Source organism: Lycium ferocissimum, chromosome 4 (genome assembly GCF_029784015.1).
Source record: "Lycium ferocissimum isolate CSIRO_LF1 chromosome 4, AGI_CSIRO_Lferr_CH_V1, whole genome shotgun sequence".
In the NCBI taxonomy this organism is placed as follows: Eukaryota; Viridiplantae; Streptophyta; class Magnoliopsida; order Solanales; family Solanaceae; genus Lycium; species Lycium ferocissimum.
Window position 1 is genome coordinate 33,786,052 of NC_081345.1, and position 23,119 is coordinate 33,809,170.

Sequence of the window (23,119 nt, forward strand, 5' to 3'; positions counted from 1 at the left end):
TTTATTTTTTACACATAAGAGATCTGAAAAAATCATTTTTTTAATTCAAATTGTAAGAGGTCAAGAAATTTTATTTCCTCCAAACTTTGGGTTAGTTGGAGAATTGACGAAAATTGTGTTGGGCCTAAACGAGAATTATGTAGTAAAATAAGTGGGCAATTCGTCCGACTTTCCCTATTTTGGGGTGGTCTTTAATTTTCAGCCCTCAAATCACCGGTATTTAATTTTTGGCCTTTGTTACTTTAAGTAATTAAAAAGTGCCCAAAAATATCCCTGAAAATCTGGATTCGAACCCCAGCAGAGTGTAAAAGAAAATCGCAAGGCAAGATTCCATAGCAAATTATGTCTATTAGGGCAAAAGTTATGCTTTAAGGCATAGTTTCTATGTAAAGTATGTCTTGTCCGGCATAGTTTTGTAGAAATTAAGTTATACTACAAAACTATACTGGACAAGACATACTTTACATATAAGGCATAACTTTTGCCCAAATAGGCATAGTTTGCTATGAAATCTTGACTTATGAAATTGTTCTTTTTTTTTTTTTTTTTTTTTTTTTTTTTTTTTTTTTTTTTTTTGCCTCTGCTGGGATTCGAACTCAAATCTCTGGTTTCATAGACCGGCGAATAAGGATACTTTGGCCCATAAATTTTCATTAAATGAAAAGTAGGGTAAAAAAAATTAAAGACCACCGATTTGAGGGCCAAAAATTAAAGACCACTGATTTGAGGAGCAAAAATTAAAGACCAGCATGAAGGTCAATCCGCACAATTTTTCGAAACAAATTGGGTCCGGTAGAAGGACAGTCGGAACCTCTTGTTCTAGCCCAAACACTATGTTGCCCCAGGATGCAAATAGAGTAACAGTGGAATTGTAAAACAAAATTTGAATCAATTACTCTTTCCGTCCCAATTTATATAAAGGTATTTGACTGGACACAGAAATTAAGAATGAAAATAAAGACTTTTGACATTGATGGTCTAGAATAATCATGGATATTTGTGTAGTTATAAATTATCTCACTAAGGTTAAAATAGAAAGTTTAAATTTAGATAATTACTAAATATAGAAAGGTGTCTTGTCTTTTTTAGGACGGAAAGAAAAGAGTGTCATATAAATTGAGACGAAGGGGGTCAGAGGCGAATCCAGGATTTACACTCTATGGGTTCAATCCTGAGATTCTTATCATTAAACCCATTATATTTTTAAAGTTATTGGGATCATATCTACTATTTATTATAATTTTAGTAATTTCTTACACATAAATTTATGTTTCGCGTCAAAAGTTAGGGGTTGAATTGAACCCCATCTAACATGCTAGACACGCCTCTGAAGGGAGTAGTATTTCATATCCAGTCTTACAGAAAATTATTCTCCTCTATCTATTTTGCCATTAAGTGTAATGTATCTGTGCCTAGTATGAAATGGACAAGCCATAACAATGGTGGAAATGGCACCTGGTAGCCACTCGACTGCAATTTAAGTTTTAACCACTACGTGTGTGCAACTTATTTAAAGTTTAGTCATAACTTAAAAAGAGAACAGAGATTTGCTTGTTCTTCTTCTCCATTTCATTGAACTTCAAGATACACTGTTCTAAACTTTAGTTTCTCAGTGCAAAATTTCAAGCCATTGTGTCCTAAAGTTCATTTTTCTCAATTCAAACTTCAGGATTTAAGCTTTATGTCCTAAAATTCAATTGTTTTACGTTCAAACTTCAGCTTTTTTCAGTTCTGAATGTTACTTTGTATTGTTTGAATCATATGATTGAAATATTGAAGAGTGATCTCCATATATATTTTTATTGACATCACATTTAAACTAGAAAACCTATCATATGTACTGCATAGAAGGAAAACTCTTAAGATTGAACTGAATAAATTGTTGGGTTGTAGAGTTCAAACTTCATGATGATCATGAAATTTCAAATGTTCTTCATTGAACTGTCCTAAAGTTAAAAGTACTCGGAGTTAAGTAAAGCACAAAAGAAGAAGAGAAACGGACAATGTCATTTTTAGATGTTGGCTAAACTTTAAATAATTCGCAAACTATGGTTTAGACATAAATGTAGGCCCAAAAGATGGCTACTGGTGCATTTCGCCCATAACATTGTGCTACTACAAGTACACATTCCATTAGGATCCTTAAATAGAAATAAATGCTCAAGGACGTGGTCCAATTAGCCAACTAGCTAGAATAGATGGCAACAAAAAATCAAGAGTAGTTATAGTACGGGCTAGCCACTTTTTAGCATTGTCATTAAAAAAATTGTCATTCAATTAGCAAAAAATCTCCACGTTATTTTTTGAATTCTAGTAAAAAATAACTATTTCTGAATTTTATTCTCAATTAATACAGTACTAATGGCTTACTCGAGGATATGATTAATCACTTTAGGCACAAATCTGATCTGCTTAGAAATCTTACTATAGACCTTGATTAAAAGAATTGCCTTTTTCATTGTCCACTTGTGAATTTAATTTCCTTTGTTTAGCATGCAATAGAAAGTTCAGTATTTCATGTACATGGTTGTGACAAGGAAATATACTAACCTGGTCATATTAAATTGCCAGAGTATCTCGGATTGATTCAGGGAATGTATTGTTGTTTCCCTATAAGAGTTTTGCTTTTGGAATATTTAATTTCTGATAGGTTGAAGCTCATCCAAAGCAACCCAAATTTCTTGTGAAATTGAATAAATATGGTGCATCAACTTAAAGTGGAAAAGTCATGATTTTGTAAAAGGACTGGTGTGGCTTTACGAGAATCTTTTGATTTTTTAATGATTTAAGTTAAGATATGTTGTCGTCTGTAAATGATTGTGACGTGATCATTCATGACAGTACACACCTCTATAACAAAAATATTACTGTTATAAGAACAGTTATTCAAATTATCATTCGTCTCTTCTTAAACATCCTACTTTAAAAAGTGCTGCAATGAATATTTGCTGTTTTTTCTAAAGCATTTGATACTTTAAAATAAATTCAGTTTGACCTTGTTGAACTAGTACTTGTCCCTCTCCCCCTTGCCCTTCCTCTGCCTCTCACAGATTGTGGATTCATAGGACAACCCTTCTTATTGTGACCCTTTGCATGGCACAAGCTGCAGGTCATCTCAACACCTCTTTTTGACAGCTTCCCTGTCTTGTTTTCTGTCTGCTCCTTTCTTCTACACTTCCTTGGCCTACCCGGCAGCTTTTTAATCTCAGGTGGGAAGACAGGAGGATTGGTTGTCTTTGGCCACATTGCCATATTAGTAACAGGTTGAATGAATGAGTTGTATGTTTTGAGGTAAGTGTCCTTAGTACCAATGTGCAACATAGTCAATAGGTTCCAATTTTTAAAATGAAGTGCAGCTATGATGACAAGAAAGGGAATACCTAAAGCATCCAAAGATCTACAAGTGCAAGTATTCTTTGTTTTTCTATGAATTTATTACCACGAAGCTGTCCTTGACCTTATTCACCATTCCATTCAAGAGTACACTTAATTGACTTTGATGTGTTCTCTTGCAATACCTAAAGCCATTCCATTGTTTGTTATCCAAGTCTCGAGAAAACTCTCTTCGTTGTCCTACTTCTCATCATTTTGACTCTAATTTCCTCAAGCATTGTGATAATGGTCTTGTGCCTTGGCCCAAAATCCGGAATTAAAACTTCCGCCATGTTGTCAACACTATCACAACAGGTATTTAAAGTAGACCTTGACCACCTATCTTTTATGTTGTAATACAACAAATCTCCATTTATTCTATCACCTAACTTCTCCATATGATCCAAATTTTTTTGCAACTCACGCTTTCTACATGTGGACTTAGCACATCTCCGTCTACTATGCCTTTCCATTTTTTGGAAAAATTGGCAAGCACATGTCTTGCACACATTCTTTTGTTACTGCATTTGGCAACGGATCCTTAATGGCTATATCCGGACCCTACAATAACATGTAAAAAAATATTAGGTGACCTTGATAAGTTAAGAGAATGAAAAAAATTCGCAATAACCAGAATACATTACCTTTTGCATATCTGAAAGAGTTGTCAAACCGATTCTCCAAGCTCAAGATCATGCCTTAGAATGTTGACAAACCATCTCCAAGTAAAAGTATTCTCAACTTCAACAACTTTTGCATCCGAATCCTTAATTGCCTTTTACTTTTTAAAAAACACCCATCCAACCCAATTCTCTCCTACAACCAAACAATATCAAAACATATATAAAGACTGAAAACCTTTTTGATTCCACCTTCAAAAGTTTCTTCACTCATCCACACATGTGCTACCTGGATTAGTCCTTAAAAGCTCATCCCTATAATCCAAAATTCTTTTGAACTCCTGTTGTCACCCATGATTTGTTGCAACACAATGCTAACCAATATACACCTCCAATTCCTTTCTTACCAAATTTTGAAGCTCAAAAATTCTAATGCAAATAATTCTATCCTTGTACCTTTAAATATACAAAGAATTTACCAACTTGTTCTTTGTTGTGCCATTGCACTTGTGAACAAGATTATAATTCTTGACAACAAAATCATTTGTTCTAGAATCGTAAACGGCAAACAATAACTATGGACGACGGTACACTTTACCCTCACCCTAGTTGGTTCATTCGGTGACATATTTATCCAACTCTACATGTTCTTGAATTGCATACCTAGTAAGTGCTTTCCTAAACTGCTTAGCACTTTCAAATGCAAGACCGAAACTATTTCTTTACACTCGGGATAAAAAATAACCCTATTTCTAATTCTTTTTGGGTCTTTTGACTTTTTTGTAGGCTTTTCAACCACACCTTCGTCATCAAGGCTTCATCATCGGTCCTATTTCAAAGCTAACTGGTGTTCATCCGAGTCATAAAATGGCTCATCCCTTTAATTTTCCTTCAAAAGTACTCTTACTCCTAGATAAATATTCATCATGTCCCATATCTACAGATATCCCTTGGGTCTCTTAGCCTCTTTCTTCTTTTTTGATTTTAGAAATCTTTCCTTAGATTCCTATCCTCCTCATGGACATCACTATCAAATTCTTCTTCTTCACCTTCCTCTACCACTACATTGTCGATTCACTCTCGCTTTCTAAGTCTTCATCATCATCATGGAAAAGTTCATGATTTAAGCCTTCACTACCCCCAAATGTTTGACTACCCTCATGGATCTTCAACAAAAATCAAAAGCGAGTAGAAAGATTCCCACTGATGAGTCGGAAAAATTACAACAATATCTCCGTTTTTTAATTGAGGTGCAATACCATAATGTCCCTATCACTTTTAACTTCTACTACAAATCGACATTTAGGTGTCTAATATATACACAACAAGATGAAACATTATAACCGATTTCTTTAACATAGTAAACAAGCTCAAAATAAGAGAATTTATCAAGATCAACATCAAAATAATCCGTCACACTACCTCCAACATACTTAATACGAGGGGTTTTTTCTAAATTACCTCCGTGGTTAAACCTCGAGTCACAAACACATATTTTCTTCACAAAACCTAAATTTGAAAATAAATGAAAAATTACAAGATTCGATTACCATTTACACCAAAAAAAAAAAAAAACGAAGTTAAAGATTAATTTTTTGCAACAGAAATCGAAATCTAGACAAACCCTAACGAGAACAACAAGAATCGTGTACCTTTGTGTTTAACTAATCTTCAATATCACTCAGAAACGACAAGATTTACGTATATTTTCGGATTTTAACTTTGCAATGATCGGTTTGTGGAGGTTTGGTTGTGTAGTGGAAAGGGGAAAAGTGTCGATTGGAACCGTGGTTGGGTGTTTTGTTTGGGATGGGTCGATTTAAAAAAAATAAGTTGGGGAATTAATAAATGACGTGGACCAATTAGCTCGCGCGTGTCTAACACTACCCGGCTCAACCTGTCTTAATTAAAACGTAAGTTGTTAAGGGGGGTAAATAAATAGAAGTTAAGTTTAGTTTAAACGAGTTTTAAATTCATGCCAAGTTCAGGGGTTAAATGATGTCTTTTCTCAAAATATTACTGTTATAAGAACAGTTATTCAAATTATCATTCGTCTCTTCTTAAACATCCTACTTTAAAAAGTGCTGCAATGAATATTTGCTGTTTTTTCTAAAGCATTTGATACTTTAAAATAAATTCAGTTTGCCAAAAGAAATTAAAAATCATATTAATGTGGACCAATACTCCATGCATTATTCTTTTTTTTTTTTCTTTTTTAAATTAAATTGTCCCTTATTAGTAGGGATGTTATATATCATGAGAATAAGTACAAGAGAGGGGCTTGGCCTTATTTCAGAATATAACACAAGGTTAAAATAATTTATCCTTCGCAAAAGAAGGGTTAGGAGATCAAAATCTACAAGCTAACCGCCGCACATCTATAAACAAGTTAATTAGCTAACAAACAAGTTATACCCCATGTATGTTAAGATTAAATTGTTTAGTTTAATATAAATATCGAATGCGAGTATGTATTTTTGGCATGTGGTATCTAATGATGGTGATTTAACTACAGGATCTTACCTACTAGTCTACTACATTATTTATCTGTGTTGAAATTTTCTGAGAAATTCACAGGGTTCGATCTTTAACTGTTTTCCCACTTCTCTTTCTATCATGTTTGGTGCTGTTAGCTAGCGTGCATATTTTGCTCATATGGAGGCGGCTGGCCTTTTGCTTTTTAGTCTTGTACATGTACAATTCATGCGATACGTAGGTTTCTGCAATGGCATTTGGCAAAATCAGCATTAATGTAACGCGTAAACCTCAAGCCATCGAATGATGTTACTTTCAATTGCATTGTCCTAGAAATTTCAGTTATAATGTTTAAACAATAGTAATATTATTGCATTGTCCTAGAAATTTCAGTTATAATGTTTAAACAATAGTAATATTAATTAGAATTCATGTTCTATATATGCACGGTTAATTTTAAAAATATTTATACAACTAGGTTATTTAATTTGTCAAGTAATTACATGTAAATTTCTTGATAAGCATTAACGAGTAATTTGGTAAAAATGATAATTTACCTCTTTTTATTTTTTATTTTTATGGATGTATATAACTTGAATCCTAATAACAGTATGAGGAGACTTTATTTGTTTCACTCGTTTCCTCAAGTGCAGTTATCAACTGGTGACCTTCAAATAACTATTTCTAATATTTACTTGAACCAATTTAAATGATTAATGAATCTTTCAAAACACCAAAACTTTTCACTGAACTTTGGTTGCCCAGAAGAGTAGGACAATTTCCTCATGGTGCTACTTTGGGCAAGCTGCGAAATCAGTTTATTTTGAAAAAGTTTTCTTAGTAAAAGTATTTTCTGATTTTTGTGGGGGTAAAAGTAGCAATTTCTATGGGAATAAATCATTCGAGAAGTGCTTCTCTAAGTAATTTCTTGTTGTATGGTGTTTTAAGTGTCAAATTACACATAAGTTACTACTAGTTAATTTGAAAAATATAAATTTTTTATATGTGTAATTTGTCCTTAAAAAAATCTTATTTTTAGGTAAAGCTACCCTTTCAGCTTATGTTTAAAGTGGAAAACCAACTTCTGATACTACTCCACAATACTTATTTTTCATCAAAATTTTGACCAAACACTTTGATATTTAAATAAGCATTTTTTTTATAAAATTTTTAAACAGAAGCATTTTTGCAAAATTGGCCTCTCAAAACTTGGCCAAACTGGTTACAACTCACTTTTGCATTTCTACTCCCAATTTCGTAATCTCTTTTCCAATAGTTTCTTATAGCAACTATTCAATGATTCAATCGATTGTATGAAAATTCGTTCATATGCAAAGGTTAAAGTTTAGGGTTGTCCAATCAAATCTTCCTTGCCCCATGGGTACTATACATTATTAAAAAAAAAAAAAAAAGTGCAACTCTTCTCTGATGGTATAAAAATAATTAATATGATCATGTCATTTTAAGATAATTGTAGAAAAATTTCTATATAAACGTTAATTGATATATGCTATATGACTTAATAGTGTAATTATTTTTACATATTAAATGTACAGAAATTAATTAAAGTCATGCAAAGAATATGGAATTTTTGGTTAAGTCTTCCTTTCATTGCTCCTCCTACAACCGACAGTCGAATTGATCAGTTAATTTAAGGTTGAGGAGATGAGAAGAGCCTAACTATATATTATAGACATCAACTCTCGATCTAATGATCCTCCCTATAACAGATTTTATTAGGTTTATTTAGCCCGTTTTATAAACCGCAACAAGTTGATGATAGTCCAAATTTAGTAAAAATTCCAACAAATTGTTGATCTCGTAAAAAAATCTTTAAACTACTAAACGAAATAAAATGGAAATGGGGGAAAAATCTGACGCGCCTAATGTGTTAGTTGGGCCCCCATAACGCGGCTGTAGAAATGTAGAATGAGTACCATTTTTCTCCCTTTTTGTACATAAATAGTATAGTAGTAGTTGATTTGCACTTGCTAACTGACATAACTCCCACTTGAACAAACTGAAACAACTATGTCACACTTCAATTATGGAAATGCCGGATATCAACAAAACAACGTTAAATCACCTATTTTCACAAGGTAGTTAAAGTACTTCTATCGAAAGAAATTGAGTTTTTTTAATTAATTCTTTAATTTGTGTTGTTTTCTTCTAATGCTGAAGTCTGAACTAGCTAGGCTGCTACTATACACTATATGAAGTTTTTTAAGTTCTTTTAGTACTTGAAGTATGAAATGAAATGATTATGCGTTAGGTGATTAACAATCTAAGAGTAATTATTGTCCTATATTAAATTCGCTAGGCATTTTAATCTGGTGGAATAGGGAAAAAGGTTATAATTAATTGGTTGCAACTTGCATGTAAGTTATACGTTGACTTAGGTTGTTTCTTTGGTCTTCTATTTTTGTCTTGTTCAGGGTGATAGGGATGTAGTTTCTCTCTGTAAGCTCTGGTACATTGCCATAACTTTTTTACAGGCCTTAAATCATAGTATTAAGGTGAGTAAGATTATGGATCGCTTGTCAATCAGCTGAGGTATATTATTCTTTTATTTGGCTTTCTCTTTATGCATTATATTCTCAAATTACAACCCATAACTATATGTAAATCTGTTGCATGTCCTGTGAAATCTTTTTCTTTTATTTTCAAATTATGCTTCTTGAATTGATTATGCTAATTCTCTTAACTGAGAATTGTTTTTTTGTGTCCGAGTGGATCTGCTTCTGGGTGGAACCGATCTCCTAAAAGTTATTCTGTAAAAATAAGGTTAAATCATTTTTATGTATATATATAAGATGTTGAATCCCCTGAACTTCTTAGCGTGTTTTCTCATTTTATTTGTTGAAACCCCTTGGTAAAAATTCTCCGCCACTATAAGGTGCTCTCATGGCATTTAATTTGTTCGACTAAATTTCTACTTCCAAGTGAAGGACTTTGACTTCGACCAGGCAAAGGTTTTGGTCAGTATAAATAGAACATTCAAATAATTCTAGAATTATTACTGCTACTGTTGTGTCATTTGATATGGTACCGTGCTAGTGTTGCATGCCTTGATGTTGCTTTGTGGTCAATTGTTTTGATGCTGAATAATCAAAGGCGGATGTAGCATACCGACACCGAGTTCATCTGAACACACTACTTTTGACTCAAAAAATAAATTTATAATTTAAAATCCACGAAAATAGCAATAAATAGTAGATGTGGACTCATAATTATAAAGATATAATAGGTTCAATGCTAAAAATCCTAAATGTTGAACTCATAAAATTTAAATCCTAGATCTGCTTCTTCTGATGGTGATGGTGTGTGGAGTCTATGATTAGGATAATTATTCTTTGGTTTTGTTGTCATTAGCCTTCAAAAGATCAAAAAACAGTTTGCTGTTTTATCTGCTGACCACTGTAAATGTATCTCATATAAAACAGGAATGCACAGAGAAAATTACGACAGTCTACTGAGTCAAGATGTTATAGGTTAAAGTTCTTACAGGCTATTCCCGCAGAGGTATATACTGGGGAAAATATTGTCGTCAATGGTACCACTGGTATAGACATAGCATTAGTTGATGCTGTTACAGGGGATCTTGTTAACTATGGACCCGAGGCCTGGGCAAAAGTTGAAATCGTTGTTCTTAATGGGGACTTTGATCCTGGTAGAGATTGGACAGCTGATCAGTTTAATATTAAAATTGTTGGGGGAAGAGGGCGAAGTTCAATGTTTGGGAAAGATCTCTATCTGAATTTGCAAGGAGGCATTGGCAGCGTTGACGGAATTAAACTCAAACACGGATCAGAGTGGAAGATGAAAATCAAGCTGAGGTTCGGGGCAAGAGTGGTAGATCTACCAGATACAGTTAAAGTCAGAGAAGCGGTGACAGGATTGTTCCTTGTAAAGGACAAGCGATTATTAAGTATGTATTTTTTTCTTAAAAGTTTTAAGTTTGTGCACTGTCAGTGTACAAACATTATTCACACCATCAGGTACTTGCTCTGATAATGGTATAAGGTTCAATTACTCAATAGTTGTTACAAAATAATACATTACTTGCCATAGATACTTGATATTTACGTTTTTATATGTACATTTGCCTAGACAGTGAAGCAGCTAAACAAAGATGATTTTATGATCTTACTTGCTTGATTAACATTTCTCTGCATATTTTCTGAAGCAAAGATTAGTTGATGCATTTGAGTCATGTTCACAGGAAGCAGTAAACGTGATCCCCCATCACCATCAGATGAGGTATGGCGACTCAAACAGATTGGTAAAAATGGCCCTTTTCATAAGAAGTTGTTTGCAAATCATATCAGAACGGTGGGGGATTTTCTAACTGAATCCTACAAAGATGCTAAACGGTTACGAGACGTAAGAACTGACTTCTTCTTCCTTAGAAATTTACTTTCACAACATTTGGAACTTGAATCTTCGACTTGTGACATTTTGTTGTTTCATTGTATCCACTAATAAGCACTTCTAGTTGGCATAGAATCTAAACAATTTTGAGTGCACATGTACTGTGATAGACTTATAGGAGAGATTATTTCTACTTCAGCTTCATGGTTTGAAGTAAGAAAAAGACTGCTTTGCGTTGTTGCAGATACTTGGGCCAACAATGGCTAAACATATGTGGGATGCTGCTTTAACACATGCAAAAAGGTGCAAAAAGGATGACAGACCATCCTTGTACTCTCCCTTGGAAACATGTCAAGAAATTGCCATGGTTAACCATCTCGATTCTTTCACTAACATGCCCAAGAACCAGCAGGAGCCAGGTTTTCCCCCGGTATCACTTGACTACAGTCAGGGTAATTTGGTTACTTAGGAGTTTGCCAAGTTGTGTTAATTTGGATTTTCTTATGGAACTTAACTTTGCAACCTCTTAATCAAGTGGCGTTTTTTATTTCTGTGCAGAGGATTCTTTCCGAAAGCTGACGGAGTATGTTAGTTCTGATGAAGATGTTATATTTGAGGACCCTAAGCAAGTTCCATATGCTTCTCCGCAATCAACTCCAAATAACCTGCTGCTAGAAGATGATATTCTCGAGTCCATTAATGAATTACTATTATGTGAAGAGCCTGGAAAATCCTGCATTGTGCACTCTAATGAGTACAACGATCATAATATCAAGTCATCGAGTCCAGAGGTGAAGAAACTCCCCTTGGATTTGAAAAGTTGGAAGCAGTGTGTCATTCCTGGCAATGTTTATTGTGCATTCTGTAACGAGGAATCATATGATGACCAACAAAGGAGGGTGAACAATTTTGTATTGTTGCCTCCTGATGCAACTGTTTTCAAAGGTTATGGAAAAGGCAAGAAGAGATGGACATTGTTATTTATCTTACTGAAATGGTTCTCGATCAGTAGGAACATCAAAATTGAGAAGCGAATTACCAAGAGGATAAGATTGTCCTAACAAGCGACAAAAACCATATAGTAAATAATGGATAATTGGTATATGCTTAATGTTGTATAGTAGCAGTATTAATATAGTCAATGCTGCCTTATGTTCCGTATGTTCTGGAGTACATAATGTTAGAAAAATGAAAAGGTATCTGAAAAGGATCGGAAGTGTTCCTCATGGATTAGAAAGAGCTCTCTTTTTTCACTTTATAAGGAATTGTCCTTTTAGTATGCTTATAAAGAGCTACAAAAAGAGCGTGGAACCACGCATATGAGAAGGCATATTTTGAATTTTTTGTTGTTTCAGGAAAGTTGTGAATCTTTATCTTTAAATAGGTAGGCAAGATTGGGGATCCACTTTCCTGTCATGCTCTAGAAAGAGATGCCAAATCTTTTTCTTCTCCAATATATATACAGAAACAGTTATCCTTTTAGTATCCGCGATACAGCTAATTAACATGAATGACACAATGTTGAATCATCAGTAGTTTGGTGGAAGCAACAATCTTGGATCTACCCAGAATAGCAATGCAGAGGATGTTCTCACACCTTTTTTGTCTTCACCAAAGTGTTGGATTCAATGAGAATAATCCAATAAGAGTCCTTTTTTTTTTTTTTTTTTTTTTTAACTATAATCGTCTTACTTAAGCAGTATGATAGCCTGTTTGGCCAAGCTTATAAAATCTGCTTATTTGGAAAAGTACTTTTTTTTAAAAAGTTTTTCGAAAAAATGCTTTTTGGTGAAAAGCGGTTTGTGTTTGGCCGAATCAATCTAAAAAGCACTTTTGTACATTAATTTGTGTTTGGCCAAGATTTTCAAAAAGCACTTTTAAACGTCAAATTACGAATAAGGACATGAATAAAATTACTTAATAATAATAGTACCATTAAGTTGATAAATACATTAAATATTTATTATGAAAGAATATGATTAAACTTTCATTATTATTTAAGTAAAATATGAAAGTTATGATTCATTCAACGTAATTAAATATATCAAACGTGAGTCCACAAATATATGGGGAAAAAATCACCCCAAAATCACATATTATAGTCTACCCTAAAATAAGAAGAAATACTTATACATGAGAAGAGTTGCTAATGATATCATCCCTAATTTGATCACGCAAAAGCTCCATAGCATTAGTAGACGTGCCTTGCATTTCGAATGAATGCACGAATGTCCTCCTTCTTCCTCAAGCTACGGCATAATGTCTTCGTTTGCATAATGGTCGAACTCAACATCGGTGGAAGAATTTCTTCGTATGAAATTATGTATAGCCATTGTAGTTGTAACAAGATGAACTCGAGTGTGAAACTTGAACGATGGCATTGAACGTAAAATAGAAAACCTATTTTTCCAAACCCCAAAAGTTCTTTCAATTGTACATCTCAAACTAGAGTGGAAAAAATTGAAAATCTCATTTGGATTTCTGAAACTTGAATTACGTCCAAAGTCAGGAAGATGATAACGTTCACCCTTATATGGTCCTAAGTAGCCCAACTTTGTTGGATATCCTGAATCCACTAAATAATAGTTACCTAATTCAAGTGAAAAAAATATTAGTAATTAACATGAAAATAATTTCTACACAATAGGAATTTACAAGGTATAATATTAGGTTCACTTACCTGTTGGAGGATGTGGAAAGTTAAGATCTTGTCTTCTGAGTGCTTGATCAAATATTCTAGCATCATGTGCAGTACCTTCCCACCCAGGCCATACAAATGTAAAGCACATGTCCCAATCACATACAGCCATTACGTTTTGGGAAGTGAAGCCTTTCCTACCGATGTATTTTATTTGATCCTTCGAAGGAACAATACAAGCTACATGTGTGCCATCTATAGCTCCAATGCAATTTCTAAAATATGGCCAATACCTATTATCTTCTTTTAATTTAGTGTGAACATCTGAAAGAGTTGGATTTTTTGGCCTAATGATGTCCATAGCCAATTTCAAACATGCTAGTAAAACCTTATGAAAATGTCTGCTAACAGTCTCTCCAGAATGTTGGAATCGTTCTTGAATCATTCGATTTCCAACCCCATGTCCTACCATCATCAAGAACATAGCAACCATCTCCGCTACGGTCATGTTTCTTGTTGGTCTTAAACCATATTCTTCGTTCAACGTTTTGCATAAGAGAAGGAAAATATGTTTTTCCATTCTAAACATCTCATAACAACGCTTATCATGCCCTTCAAGCACCTCTTTAATGAAATGAAAACACGTATGAAGAGAAGTTACGATGGAGTCTTCAAACAAAATATCAAAAAGTACTTTATTGCGGGAGTTATACGGTTACTTGCCAAATCAACCACCTCATCAAACACATCATCGTCATCATAATCATCATCACCTATAAGAACTTCTTCAACGTCACTATTATTTTTAATCAATGACATATACCAGTAACAAAATATCAAAACAAAATTACTTAACTAATAAGATAAGATGTATAAATTCATAATTCATTTAACTGCAAACAAACATTACTTTCTCAACCAAATAATATTCCAGAGCGAAGCACAAATATAAATTCCAACAACTAAAACAATATTCTAAATAATGAATAAAAGTTCGAATTATAACTTGCAAGAAACATAAAATCCAAATGTAGCAAAAATGACATCTTTAATTTCTAGTCCTTGTGAGGTTAAGGTATCTTTTCCAACCACTCCAATTGTGACTGTGGGTCTTTCTGTGCTAAAAACATTTCTCTCATTGGTTGCTTGACCAATAACATACTCGCTTTCCACCATAGTTCACTACGAACAACCATACCAGGCAAGTTACGGACAACATCCATAACACTTTGAATATCGAGTGGAGTGTTTTTTGGCCCCACACTCATTCCAGCACGAAATTGCACAGCTTCTGCAATTTTCTCCATTGATTTCGCGATCATTATACCTGTACTGACTTTGTTTTTTTCCTTTTCAGTTGTAATTGATGATGCTTTTCTTTTTTTCGTTTTGTTACCACTTTCATTGGTGTTTCTTTTTTCAAATAATTCTGGTTCTTCTAGGTTAATCTGATCCAAGCCTTCTCTTGTGTCACTTCTTAAGTAATCATCCACAATAACCTCTTCATTACTCGTTGGAGTGTCAAACTCGAATTCTTTCTCATCTTGAAACCAACGACTTCCAAGTATGCTATCCGGTAAAATCCCAGATGATGGCGCCCATGCATGCTCACCGGTAGCAACAACATCTTTAAAACACATTTCCATCAACTCTCGACATTGTAAACCTTTTTCTCTGAATTTTTCTACATTTGGATTTTCCTATAATTATGGAAGAACAATAAAAATTTAGTATTAACAAATTAATATAATTCGTTATATTTAAGTGAAAATAAATTTAAGAATACTTAATACCTTGATCTTCCTAATCCACCATTCAGAATTCGCTTGAATTATCTTTTTCTCGCAATCCCATCCTAAGCCAGTCTCCTTTCCAACAAGAGTATCCAGTCTTTTCACATAAGTTTCAAATTATCCCATTTGTTCTTCAATTTGACCTTATCATAGTTTTTTCCAGTCTTATCATTGAATTTACGCACCAAATTAGACCATCCTACTGTGAAGTGGGTGTTAGGACGATTTCCACCTAATTTCTTCCACACATAAATTTAAAAACAACTCTGTTGTCTCCGCATCCCATCTAGCCTTCTCAATATTGATATCTTGTGTCGCTTTCTTACCCATTATCTTGTCAATATTCATTGAGAAACATGTAAGGTGTAATAAGATATGTAAAAAGATTATTTCTATACACCATAAAGAAATTCAGATGGAGAAAAAAAGTTACTTAACTAGAAGTTAACAAAAGCATTGACACCTCTTTGAATAAGGTGACCACAACTTCACAAAATATTACAAGTTGGGTTTTAAGTTTGGTTTTAGCTTCTTCATCCGGGATAACTCACTTGTACTACTCACCTTTAATTTGAAAACATTGTACTAGTGTTTTCTTTCAAGTTCCTTTTTTCTTTTTTTGCGGGTTCTACATTATCCAAAGCCCTTTTTTTGTAGAAAAATTTATACATGTAGTGAGACAAGCACAGATGGATATTGAACTCCCAAATGTAATAAAAGTGGATGCTAATGGTCTACCAGTGGGTTGCCCAAGTCCAACTTGGTAATATGATGGCTCAGGCTTTTCTCAACGCTAAATTTCAATGTAACATTTAATTCAAACAAGGCTTGCTAAAGATTACTAGTATGTCATTATCATGTAAACAAATTACTCAGTACATTGTTGCCAAGAAATCATACCTCGTGAAAAATAAGGTTGATCCGTTGTGTGCTTGAAGGGATTAGTCTTTGTAGAAGAAGGGTTTATGGAATAGGCTATGGAACACGTATTTATTACTAGGTTAAAGTAAATAGGGTTATTATGGTATATAACTTATTTTACTAAGGGTATTATTGTCAAGAAGAAAATTAAAAACTGCTTCTGCTTCTGCTTTTGGGAAAAAGCTATTTTTTTTAGCTTCTCAAAAACTGCTTCTGCTACTTCATAAAAGTACTTATTTTTCTCCAAAAGCTTGGCCAAACACCTCACCTTTTTTTAAATAAGTACTTATTGAAAAAAATAAGTACTTTTGGGGAGAAATAAGCTTGGCCAAACAGGCTATGAGTTCTGCTTATGTATTGCGTATTCTTCTCAAGATACCATTTTCCTTCCTTTTCCCTTAATTTTTGTTCAACGATAATTTCTGTATATGTAGTGAATGTTCATGGTTCTGCTTACGTACCACGTATTCTTGCATGTTATTCTAAATCTCCTGGACTTTTCACATCTCTTACCAGGTAAAACATGAGCTTGAAGATCGGCAGAAAAGAGGTTTTTGGTTGCCAAGAGATCAGGATCATTCTCCAGGCTACCGAAAAAAAGAGGGGGGCAGAATGCTCGGACCAATTGACCGGTCCCGGACCAATGGGAGGTGAAAATGCCCCTGGTCCATAAATGTGCACGCTTCAAATCGGACAATGGACCCCGGATAAAAAGAATTTCCGGATCTAGGTGTGGGTGTGAAGAGAATATACCACATTAGTGATGGACGAGAACCCTGAGCTCCTTATAAGGCTTGGACAATCCTTCTCCCTTTCAGCTAGCTTTTGGGGTGTGAGTTAAGCCCAATGCTTAATTTAACAAAGGTTTTTGTTCATGTACTTAATGCAGTGGAAATTAAAGGAGGAGGCACTGCCATCAAAGTGGCTTTAGTTGAGAAATCGTTGACTCTGGACCAAAGATACATTGACAAATCATTTTCAACTATGCATTAGGGTGTGTTCGGTATGGAGGAAAATGTTTTCCTGGAAAATGTTTTCCTAGAAAATAAGTTAATTTTCATTTATTTTCTCATGTTCGTTTGGGTAGTGGAAAATAAGTGAACTTCTTACTTATTTTCTCATGTTCGTTTGGTTGATAGAAAACATTTTTCGGAAAATACTCATCCAAGCCTCACCAACTCCAACCCAACCCCCAACCCCAGCCACACCCCACTCCCACGCACCCACCTACGCCCCCCACCCCCCCCCCACCCAAAAAAATTCTTTTTTTTATTTTTTTATTTTTTGCACCCCCACCCCAACCCTCACCAACTCCGACCCAACCCCATACCCCCACTGCCACCCACACCCCACTCCCACTCACCCACCCCTAGGCCCACCCCCCTCCATTTTTATTTATTTTTTATTTTTTTCACCCCCACCCCAACCACTCCCGTAATCCATACACCACCTCTCCCCCCGCACCCTACCCCCCCCCCCCCCCACGCACCCACCCCCAGCATAACATTTGTTTTTGAAGTTTTTAACTTTTTCTAAACACGACCACATCCCCATCACCCCCTCCCCCCTGTGTGGAACTCATACCACACCAACAACCCCCCTCCCCCCCAACCCCAACATTTTTTTTTTTGAAGTTTTTTATTGTCTTTTGCGGGTTTCTACACCCCCAGACACCCCCTACCCCAAAAAAAATCTTTTCACCACACACCCCCCCCCCCCCCCCCCAAAAAAAAAACCATCACCCCTTCCAAAAGTTTTAATTTTTAACCATGCAAACATTCAAATTTTATAATTGTCAACTTTTTTTCAATTTTCTTTGGAGGGGGGTGGGGTGCAAAAAACCAAAACAAATGTCAAAACTTTTTTTCAAAAAAAAAAAAAAAATTTTGGGGTGGGGGGGGGGGGGTGAGGGGTGAGGTGGAGGTGCAAAAAACCAAAAAAATGTCAAAACTTTTTTTTCAAAAATATTAACTTTTTTTAGGGAGGGTATGGGTGCGGGGGTGTTAGGGTGCGAGGTGGCGTGGGGTGCAAAAAAAAAAGTCAAAACTTTTATTTTTTTCAAAAAAAATAATTTTTTTGCTGAGGGAGGGTGGGGGCGTAGGGTGCTGGGTGGGGGTGGGGGTTGAAAAAACCAAAAAAAAAACGTCAAAACTTTTTTTTCAAAAATATTAATTTTTTTTGCGGGGCGGGGGGCGTGGGGGATAGGGTGCGGGGTGGGGTGGGGCGCAAAAAAAAAAAGTCAAAACTTTTTTTTTTCAAAAAAAAGAATTTTTTTGCGAGGGGGTAGGGGGCGGGGTTTGGGTGAGGGATGCAAAAAATCAAAAATAATGTCAAAACTTTTTTTCCAAAAAAAAATTATTTTTGGGCTGGGGTGGGGTAGTGGGGTGGGTGAGGGGTTGGGAGTGGTTGGGGTTTGGTGGTTGGGATTGGGTTGGGTAGTGGTAGGGTGGTTGGTGGAATGAACTTGTGAATTTGTTTTCTCTACTTTTATTAGGGAAGTCATTTTCCCAATTTTGAGGAAAATGTTTTCCAAAATTTTTGACCAAACGAACATGAGAAAATTGGAAACATAATGTTTTCCTCCATACCGAACACACCCTTAATCTTGAACATTTTAATTCACGCGAGCTAAAGAGCAAGTGCCTGAATTAATATGCATCTCAAAACAAGGGAAAATGGGCAAATATACCCCCCTCAACTTTGAGATATAGAGCACATATATCCCTCGCTCGTTTAAAAAGTAGTGCATATTACACTCGTTACACAAATGATGCATATTTACCCTTTTCCTTGACAAACCTATATTTTCTGAATAAAAAGTTATTTTCCTGATTTTTTTTAATTAAAAATTACCATTTTTCATTTAAAAAGTCAATTCTCCCAATTTCTTTTAACCCTCACGACCCGATCCGACCCGGCGTAAGAAATATCCAATTCCTGAGAAAAATCACAGCAAACAGTAACGGCGGCGACTCCACACCAAGCGCCGCCACCAGGTACTGCCTTTCTCTGCAACTCTGGCGTCGTTGAAATTAATATGTGGGCCATTGGCCCCTTTTCCATAGCCAGTGAATACATCAGCATCTTCATTGAAAGATTGGCCATAATTGGTAAAATTTGCTTCACCAACATTTGCATCCTTAACATAACTACTGAACTTGTCATCACCAATGTACATTTGATTGATCTATGTAATTACTAAAAGTCTCAGTTGGACCATTACCTCCAACATCATAATTCTTGAAATCATTTTGAGGAACATTTCCATGATGCACGAATGATAATCGACGGGAAAGGATCAGTCCAGGAGAGTCAACTCGAGGAAAGGGAAAAGCTATTTCAGGGATAACCGAGAAGGAGGCTCAATTGAGAGAAATTGTATAGAGAGAGAAAGAATAGACTTCTATTATCTTGAATGCATGAAATGAATTACATATACAATTGGCTATATATAGCTCAATTGGGAATTGCTGAAAGAATCATAGGAACTGCTACAAAAACTAACTAAACACTCAACTGCATAACTGCCTAACAACCAATTAACTATTCTAACTAATTCTTGCCATGTCATCTGCCAACTCAGTTGAACTAAAACTAACTTCCTTTACTTGAACCAATACCCCTCCATAAAGAATGTCCTTGTCCTCAAGGATTAAACAATAAATATCTATGTCGCAGTTCTGAAAGATATTTCCAAGTAGCCTGATCTGCAGCAATTCTAGTCCATTTGATCAACACTTAACAAACAATTTTGTTGCCTCTTTTCACCAATCTTCTTTCCAAAACTTTATTAGTCCGCCCAAAAGATTTCAATCTCATTTTTCCTAGTGAAGGCGCACGAGCTTTCCATCAGAATACTTCTTTCCAAGTAACTCTTGAATAAACATCACAAGTTCTACTATGAACTGCATTTTTCACCCCCGTAAACCTAATTCGGTCAAATTTGAAGTGGAAGAACTGCTGCTGGCCTTTATTAACAACAAACTTATCCAATCCCCATTGCTTTGCGCCAACTCCGTTATGTTTCTCCTTTTCATTATCCAAAATAATATTCTCGTATTCCATCATGAAAGCATTACAAGAATTCACATTAAAATAACCGATCTGAATAGAGTACCAAGAAGCCAAAGGTACAAAATCAGATATCATGTTATTCCTTGACATTCCATTTCTGTCAGGCATTTGATTGAACATGTAAGGAGCGGACTACATCTCTTCCAAATTTAGAAGATATATCACCTTCATCTTCCGTAAAAAGTGTGCAAGAAGCATGCCTTCAAGAAATTCAGGTTTCCTTAGGAAGTTAGTTTTAGTTCAACTGAGTTGGAAGATGACATGGAAAAAATTAGTTAGAATAGTTAATTGCTTGTTAGGCAGTTATGTTGTTGAGTGTTCAGTTAGTTTTTGCAGCAGCTCCTATGATTCTTTCGATAATTCCAAATTGAGCTATATATATCCAATTGTACATCTAATTGATTTCATACATTCAAGATAATAGAAGTCTATTCTTTCTCTCTATATACAATTTCTCTCAATTGAGCTTCCTTCTCGGTTTATCCCTGAATTAGCTTTTTCCCTTCCTCAAATTGATTCTATTTGATTGATCTTTTCCTATCGATTATCATTCGTGCATTAATTAGTATCAGAGTAAACGATCCTCAGCATTGCGACTAGGACTTGAAGCAAGAACCAAGATAAGCCAGTAGAAAACATGGAAGACAAGTTGTCACAAATTCAAAAACAGTTGCAGAAATTAATGGAGGTTATGACCAGTATGAATGAAAGGAAAGTGTAGACTAATAAGAAGCTGATGGAAATCAAGGAAGCCATTGGAGTTATGACTCAAAAAGGGAAGGATAACGAGCAGGCAAGTGCTGAATCATCAATCAGCAGTGTCTGTCCAATGGATGGTCCTCTTGAAGGGAGAAACATACAATCTCGTAAATGGTTTAGCGCAAATGGACATGATTCTTCATCAAGGGAACCTGAATTTCTTGAATACATACTTCTTGCCCCACTTTTTACGGAAGATGAAGGTGATGTATCTTCTAAATTTGGAAGAGATATAGCCGCTCCTTACATGTTCGATCAAATGCCTGATAGAAATGTGACGTCAAGGAATAACATGATATCTGATTATGTACCTTTGGCTTCTTGGTACTTTCTTCAGGTCGGTTATTTTAATGTGAATTCTTATAGTGCCCTCATGATGGAATACGAGAATATCATTTTGGATAATGAAAAGGAGAAGCATAACGGAGTTGGTGCAAAGCAATGGGGATTTGATAAGTTTGTTGTTAATTAAGGCCAGCAGCAGTTCGTTCACCTCAAATATGATCGTATTAGGTTTCCGAGGGTGAAAAATGCATTTAATAGTAGAACTTGTGATGTTTATTCAAGAGCTGCTTGGAAAGAAGTACTCTCATGGCAAGCTCATGCACCTTCACTGGGAGACGAGTTTGAAATCTTTTGGGCGGACTAATAAAGTTTTGGCATTCAGTAGATACTTTGGCCATATCCGGTTGATGCTAAGTCCCTACCGTCATCTACCTAAAGCTGTTTTGGAAAGAAGATTGGTGAAAAGAGGCAACAAAACTGTTTGTCAAGTGTTGATCAAATGGACTGGAATTGTTGCAGACCAGGATACTTGGGAATATCTTTCAGAGCTGCGACATAAATTTCCATCATTTTATCCTTGAGGACAAGGATGTTCTTTACGGAGGGGTATTGATACAAGTAAAGGAAGTTAGTTTTAGTTCAACTGAGTTGGCAGATGACATGGCAAGAATTAGTTAGAATAGTTAATTGGTTATTAGGCAGTAATGCAATTGACTGTTCAATTAGTTTTTGTAGCAGTTCCTATGATTCTTTCAGCAATTCCCAATTGAGCTATATATAGCCAATTGTATATGTAATTCATTTCACGCATTCAAGATAATATAAGTCTATTCTTTCTCTCTCTATACAATTTCTCTCAATTGAGCTTCCTTCTCGGTTATCCTTGAAATAGCTTTTCCCTTTCCTCAAGTTGACTCTCATGGATTGATCCTTTCCCATCGATTATCATTCATGCATCATTCCATTAGTACAATAAGATGTGAAATTTTGGTTGCCTTCAACATAAGAAATATCCAATCCCTGAGAATTCTCAGGTTATTGCCGTCGTTACTATTTACAGTGGTTTTTCTCAGGGATTGGGTATTTCTTACGTCGGGTCATGAGGGTTAAAAGATATTGGGTGGATTGATTTTTTAAATGAAAAATGGTAACTTTTAATTTAAAAAATCAGGTAAATAATTTTTAATTCAGAAAATATAGACCTGTCAAGGAAAACAGTAAATATGCACCATTTGTGTAACAATGAGGGTATATATGCACCACTTTTTTAACAAAGACTATATTTGCTCTATCCCAAAGTTGAGGGATATATTTGCTCCTTTTCCCTCAAAACTATAATGTAACATCTGCCAACACCTGGGAGTTCAGATAAGTGGTACTCAGATTATGTAGATATACTGCTCAAATTTAACCATGTAAATGGTTTCCATGATAAACAATTAGGGTGTGTGCGGTATGAAAGAAAATATTTTTTAATTTTCTCATATTCGTTTGAGCAAAAATTTTGAAAAACATTTTCTTTAGGAAAACAAGTTCCTTAAAAATGGAGAAAATGACTTCCCTAATTAAAGTAGGGAAAATAAGTCCACAAATGGCATTTCACCAATCACCGTACCACCACCCAACCCACCTCCCAACCACCATCCCCCAACAACTCCCACAACCCCCACACACCACACCCTCCCCCAACCCTCCAAAAAAATATTATCTTTTTTCTCAGAAAAAAGTTTTAAAAAGTTTTTTTGTTTGGTTTTTTACACCACCCCCACTACCCCACCACCCCCCTACCAAAAAATTAATTATTTTTTTTT

General features: G+C 35.1%; 3 protein-coding genes across 3 annotated transcripts; 1 reads left to right on the forward strand and 2 right to left on the reverse strand.

Annotated features, from left to right (window-relative positions):
* Positions 1-8,456: 8,456 nt before the first annotated feature.
* Positions 8,457-12,239, forward strand: LOC132052435 (calmodulin-binding protein 60 A-like). The gene is made up of 5 exons (XM_059443968.1): positions 8,457-8,566; positions 9,911-10,395; positions 10,690-10,850; positions 11,083-11,290; positions 11,397-12,239. The coding sequence occupies exons 1-5, from the start codon at positions 8,499-8,501 to the stop codon at positions 11,897-11,899; spliced, it is 1,425 nt and encodes a 474-aa protein (XP_059299951.1). The 5' UTR covers positions 8,457-8,498; the 3' UTR covers positions 11,900-12,239.
* Positions 12,240-13,087: 848 nt separating this feature from the next.
* LOC132053967 (protein ALP1-like) lies at positions 13,088-14,295 on the reverse strand. Its single transcript, XM_059446052.1, has 3 exons — positions 14,196-14,295; positions 13,519-14,100; positions 13,088-13,428 (listed from the first exon to the last, which is right to left on the reverse strand). Exons 1-3 carry the CDS (start codon positions 14,293-14,295, stop codon positions 13,088-13,090), a joined length of 1,023 nt encoding a protein of 340 aa, XP_059302035.1.
* A 153-nt stretch (positions 14,296-14,448) lies between these two features.
* LOC132053968 (uncharacterized) lies at positions 14,449-19,368 on the reverse strand. The gene is made up of 3 exons (XM_059446053.1): positions 19,142-19,368; positions 15,270-15,366; positions 14,449-15,176 (listed from the first exon to the last, which is right to left on the reverse strand). Exons 1-3 carry the CDS (start codon positions 19,366-19,368, stop codon positions 14,547-14,549), a joined length of 954 nt encoding a protein of 317 aa, XP_059302036.1. The 3' UTR covers positions 14,449-14,546.
* Positions 19,369-23,119: the final 3,751 nt, after the last annotated feature.

What these genes read in the sequence shown, in the direction of transcription:
- LOC132052435 (XM_059443968.1), top strand. Translation starts at nt 8,499, where the DNA reads ATGTCACACTTCAATTATGGAAATGCCGGATATCAACAAAACAACGTT. An exon ending in AAATCACCTATTTTCACAAG is followed by an intron (nt 8,567 to 9,910) that starts GTAGTTAAAGTA and finishes CATATAAAACAG; the next exon opens with GAATGCACAGAGAAAATTAC. An exon ending in AAAGGACAAGCGATTATTAA is followed by an intron (nt 10,396 to 10,689) that starts GTATGTATTTTT and finishes TCATGTTCACAG; the next exon opens with GAAGCAGTAAACGTGATCCC.
- LOC132053967 (XM_059446052.1), bottom strand. Translation starts at nt 14,295, where the DNA reads ATGTCATTGATTAAAAATAATAGTGACGTTGAAGAAGTTCTTATAGGT. An exon ending in TGAGGTGGTTGATTTGGCAA is followed by an intron (nt 14,101 to 14,195) that starts GTAACCGTATAA and finishes ATTTCATTAAAG; the next exon opens with AGGTGCTTGAAGGGCATGAT. An exon ending in CTTTCCACATCCTCCAACAG is followed by an intron (nt 13,429 to 13,518) that starts GTAAGTGAACCT and finishes CACTTGAATTAG; the next exon opens with GTAACTATTATTTAGTGGAT.
- LOC132053968 (XM_059446053.1), bottom strand. Translation starts at nt 19,368, where the DNA reads ATGTACATTGGTGATGACAAGTTCAGTAGTTATGTTAAGGATGCAAAT. An exon ending in CGCCGCCGTTACTGTTTGCT is followed by an intron (nt 15,367 to 19,141) that starts GTGATTTTTCTC and finishes TTATGTGAAAAG; the next exon opens with ACTGGATACTCTTGTTGGAA. An exon ending in GGTGGATTAGGAAGATCAAG is followed by an intron (nt 15,177 to 15,269) that starts GTATTAAGTATT and finishes CCATAATTATAG; the next exon opens with GAAAATCCAAATGTAGAAAA.